The sequence below is a fragment of the Miniopterus schreibersii genome (genome assembly GCF_964146895.1).
Source record: "Miniopterus schreibersii genome assembly, chromosome: 16".
Classification (NCBI taxonomy): domain Eukaryota; kingdom Metazoa; phylum Chordata; class Mammalia; order Chiroptera; family Miniopteridae; genus Miniopterus; species Miniopterus schreibersii.
Genome location: NC_138116.1, coordinates 20,570,626 through 20,575,076, shown reverse-complemented (window position 1 = coordinate 20,575,076; position 4,451 = coordinate 20,570,626). Strand labels below are relative to the sequence as shown.

At 62.3% G+C, this 4,451-nt stretch overlaps 1 protein-coding gene across 1 annotated transcript; it reads left to right on the top strand.

The window, feature by feature from the left end:
• Nucleotides 1-679: 679 nt before the first annotated feature.
• EPOP (elongin BC and polycomb repressive complex 2 associated protein) lies at nt 680-3,636 on the top strand. The gene has a single exon (XM_081160851.1). It carries the CDS (start codon nt 1,125-1,127, stop codon nt 2,265-2,267), a length of 1,143 nt encoding a protein of 380 aa, XP_081016977.1. The 5' UTR covers nt 680-1,124; the 3' UTR covers nt 2,268-3,636.
• The last annotated feature ends 815 nt before the right edge of the window (nt 3,637-4,451 follow it).

The window sequence follows — 4,451 nt, the reverse complement described above, 5'->3', positions numbered from 1 at the left end:
GGAGTCTGGTCAAGAGGCCCTTTAGAAATTGCATTAGAGAAATGGAAACAGGTACTGAGAAAGTCTATCGTCTTCCGTGGTGTAATACCCGCCCCCCCCGCCCCCGAATTTATGTTTTCCTATGTTCACCTGGCACACGTACTCAATTCCTAACTACTCGTTCAACATTTTTTGCCCGCTGTGTACCAGGTACTGCTCTAGGGGACTGGAACAGAGAGGTAGGGGACATTCTCTGCCCAGGGGAGTCCCCGCTGTGCAAAGCTTGTAGGCCACAACCGCCTCATTTCATCCCATCCCTCGACATTGTTTTTGAGATTCATCTATTTTCATTCGAGTAGCCCCAAGAAGATACGGACATTCCCATTTTACAGATGAGAAAACCGCGACTGTGGAGGGAAAAAAGGAATTGCTCTGCGACGACCGAGCGCCGGGACGTCCCCCGGCCACGTGCAGCGGCGCATCTGGCCGCTCGCGGACCCACCCGCGCACGCTCCCTCCCGGGCTCAGCCTCGCCAGGTCCACGTGTGTGTGTCTGTGCGCGGAATGGGGACGGGGGCGGTTCCGCCAGAGGGGTGGGGTCCGGGCGCGCGTCACCGGCAGTGCCGCCCAATCAGCTGCGGGCTCGCGGCCCCGGCGCTGGTATTGGGGCAGCGAGGGGGCAGTTCTCTATAACGCGGTCTCCGGGAGCCAGCGGGGAAGAAAGAAGCCGAGCGGGCGGAAGGCGCCCTCCTCGCCGCCTGGGCCCGGGCACCGGGTGCCGGGCCCGGGGTCCTTCCCGCCTCCCGCGGTCGCCGGTCGCTTTGTTTCCCCCGCCTCTGCGCTCCGGGCTACTCGAGAGGGGCTCCCGCCGGGGCTGCTCAGGGAACGCGGCGGCAGGAAGGGCGGCCGACCGCGCAGGGGCTCGCGGGGACCCAGGAGTCCGGCCGCCGGGAGGGCCGCGTGACGAGATCGAGGAGGGAGCTAGAGCTTCGAGGCCCAGGGGGGCGGGCCGGGGGCGACCGTGAGCGGAGACCTCCCCGTCGAGGGGGGGCGATGTTCCCCTCGCCCGTGGGCTCTTCGGGCAGCCAGGGCATCCCGCCGCTAGGACCAGGGCCCCCTCAGTGGGCACCCCCCTAGGCGGTTCCATGGAGACTCTGTGCCCCGCTCCCCGCCTCGCAGTGCCCGCGTCCCCGCGAGGGTCGCCCTGCTCCCCGACACCCAGGAAGCCGCGTCTGGGGACCCAGGAGTTCTCTCCGCTCTGCCTGCGTGCCCTTGCCTTCTGCGCCCTTGCCAAACCCCGGGCGTCCTCTCTGGGCCTGGGGCCTGGGGAGCCGGCGCCGCGGGCTCCTGTGCTGCTGGGCCCTCGCGCCCCCCTGTGCGCCGGCGGCTGGGCCCCGGATGGCCCGAAGCACCTCGCGGGACAGGCCGGGCGGTCCAGCTTGCCGAGCCCCCCTGCCGGCCAGGATGCCGACGCCGCAGTGTGCCGGGGCCGCCGTGAGGAGGAAGAGGGCGGAGGCAGTTTCCCGCACTTCGGCGCCCGCTCCGGCCTTCCTGCGGGCCGCTGCCCGGCGCCCCGGAGCCCTCGGGAATCGCCGACCAGCTCCGCCTCGGCTCCGCGTAGGCCAGCCCCGGGTCTCGAGTCCCAGCCTGGCCCTGCCGCCGCCAGCCCGCCTCAGGAGCCCGATTCCCGGCCTTCGCCGCCACCTGCGGGCCTCTCCATCGAGCCCGCGGGGCCCGGGGCCGCGCCCGAGCCGCCCCAGTCCGGCCAGACAGCCGCGGTCGACGGAACCCCTCAGCAGGCCGGCCCCGAGGCACCCGCCGCCAGCCCCTCGACGGCCAGCGAAGCTCCGGCCGCGCCCGGCAACCTCCGCCAGGAACATTTCGATCGACTGATCCGCCGGTCGAAACTGTGGTGTTACGCGAAGGGCTTCGCCCTCGACACGCCGAGTTTGCGCAGGGGGCCCGAGCGGCCGGCGGCGAAAGGGCCGGCGCGGGGAGCCGCCAAGAAGCGCCGGCGGCCGGCGCCCCCCCCGCGCAGCGCGCAGCCCCGCCGCCCGGCCCCGACGCTCCCCACCGCCAGCACCTTCAGCCTCCTCGACTGCTTCCCGTGTCCCCCGGCGCTGGTCGTGGGCGAGGACGGAGACCTGAGGCCCGCGTCCTCGCTTCGCCTCCAGGGAGACGCCAAGCCCCCGCCTGCCCACCCGCTGTGGAGGTGGCAGGTGGGGGGTCCCGCTGTCCCTGAGCCCCCCGGCGTCAAATTCTGGGGGATCAACCTGGAGGAGCTCTGAACGTGAGACCTCTTCTACCAAGAGGGAAAAGTTGGGGTCACAGCCAAACTGCCGGCTGCCTTCTCACACTTGCCTGGCCCCTTTATGGTTTATGGACTGTGGTCAGAGGGACCTCAAATGACAGTGATCTTCAAGCACCTAACTGGTTGGGGTGACACCCCCTCCCCCTCATCCTTTGGAGATGAATGAAGGGCTGGAGTCAGGAGAAGGCTTAACGGAAAAGATTTAATGACATAGATCCCAGCCCCTCCCCTCTGCCATCTCGGATCTCTGGGGGCAGTGCCTTCACCCCAGGGGGAGCTAAGGAGGCTGCAGCCCGAAGACAAGGCAAAAAAAAGATGGAGAGAGACCATGGTGATGGACAAACCGGTTGTTTCTGTGGGCGAGCTCGGGGTTGAGGGGGCTGTGGTGGGGGTGGGGAGGTGATTGGCAGCTCCCTGGGGGCATCCCCCACCCCCACCATCTAGGCCTTTAACCCTTCACTCCCCTAAGGCCTTCCCCAGCACTCATAGCACCAAGGTGCCTTCATGGGGGAAGGGCAGCTTGAGCAAGGGGACTATCACCCCCTTCCTAGGGGCCCCCAAGTCAGGAGTCCCCTGATTGTCGAGATGTCAGTCTCAGCCACCAACTTTTCCCTTTTGTCCAGTTTTGGAGTTTCCTTCTTCAGTTTTCCTGTTTGCTTTCAGTTTATGAGGTCTGATGGGTGAAAGAGGATGCCCCTTGATAAACCAACCCCCTCCTCCAGTTTACTCCTCATATTAGGAGGGGCAGGGCTGCTGTAGACACAGGACAAGCTGCTTTTTGTGGAGGGGTAAATGGAAGGGATCTTGGCCAAACCACAAGGTCCAGTGGGGTTTGAAGGGGCAAGGATTGGGTTTGGGTGGGAACTGGGCTGAGGTACCCTCAGCTTCCTCCCCTTTACTTCTGGCATTTTGGGAGTTGTCAGGGACCTGATGGATCCGAAGGGGGCAGGGCCAGGGGATTAGTTTTGAGGTCAGAGGTTCTGTTTTCTGGGGGGGAGGGGAGAGCTAGGCCTGGACCACGCCCTCAGGCTGGGAGGATCCCCCTAGAGTCAGGGAGGGATGGAGTGGATATCTCCTCCACCCAGGTGAGGTCAGGGGAGGTTAGATGTTAGGGAGATTCCAAGTTTAGGTGTGAGGGGAACCTGGGGATTGAGGATCTGCCCAACAACATAGGGACCCAGTGACCCTTCTGTCCACACCAGAATAAAACCCCCTTTCCCCCCAAGCGGGGTGAGGGAGGAACAATTCCCGCATACGATATTGGGGAAGGACTTGTCTCCTTTTCTGTGAAAATGCTTTGTAAAAAGTTATTGTTTGCATAGAGCAGATTCTTGATAAATACTGTTTTGGACCATAAAAATTTTGTTCGTTTTAAAAACTGTGTCTTTTCATTATTTCTTGCTGGGGGGTGAGGGTGGGGGTGGGGTGGTGGGCGTGGGGTGGGCACTGCTCTCTTTCTCCTCAACATCTGGCCTTTATGAACCCTGCTGACCTCCCCTCCCCCCTCCAGCTGTGTCGTGGGAAGAGGGAGAAGGGCGGGAGAGTGCCTTCCATTCCTGTGCTTCAGGGGTATCCCTCTTATCTTGCCCCCCAAGACTACGGAAGGCAGAGGAAGAAGGAAGATGGGACATGGGACGGGTGGGGAGAGAGCCGCTGTGAAGAGGGGGTGGTGTTTGCAAGGATAAATTCAGAAAGGCAGAAGTCCTGTTTTATAAAGCTCCTTGCTTTTAGTAATGTGGTCTGGGTTAGTTTTGGCCCCTTTGCCCAGCCTGGGCGGGATGGCATGAGCTTTGGGCGAAGAAGGAAGGGGTGGTGGGTCATGAAACACTCCTTGGGACTCTCCTCTGAGGAGTGGGAGGTGGGCCCTTAATTTGTCTTCCCTCCTCAAGTGAAAGTATTAAGCCTCATCCTGGAAGGGGGGTGGGGCTGTGAGCACCTTTTCACCAGACCTGGAACTCCCCTCCTTGCTGAAAGGTTTAATCTGGGGAATCTCAGGGCTGGAAGCATCGCTAGGAACTTTCTAGTAATTTATAGAGTAGGGAATTATATTAGTTTCCTAGGGCTGCCGTAACGAATTGCCACAAACTTGGTGGCTTCGAACAGTAGAAATTTATACTCTCACAGTTCTGGAGGCCAGAAGTCTGAAATTAAGCTGTTGGCA

Excerpts from the sequence above, each read along its gene's own strand:
- EPOP (XM_081160851.1), top strand. The coding sequence starts at position 1,125 with ATGGAGACTCTGTGCCCCGCTCCCCGCCTCGCAGTGCCCGCGTCCCCG.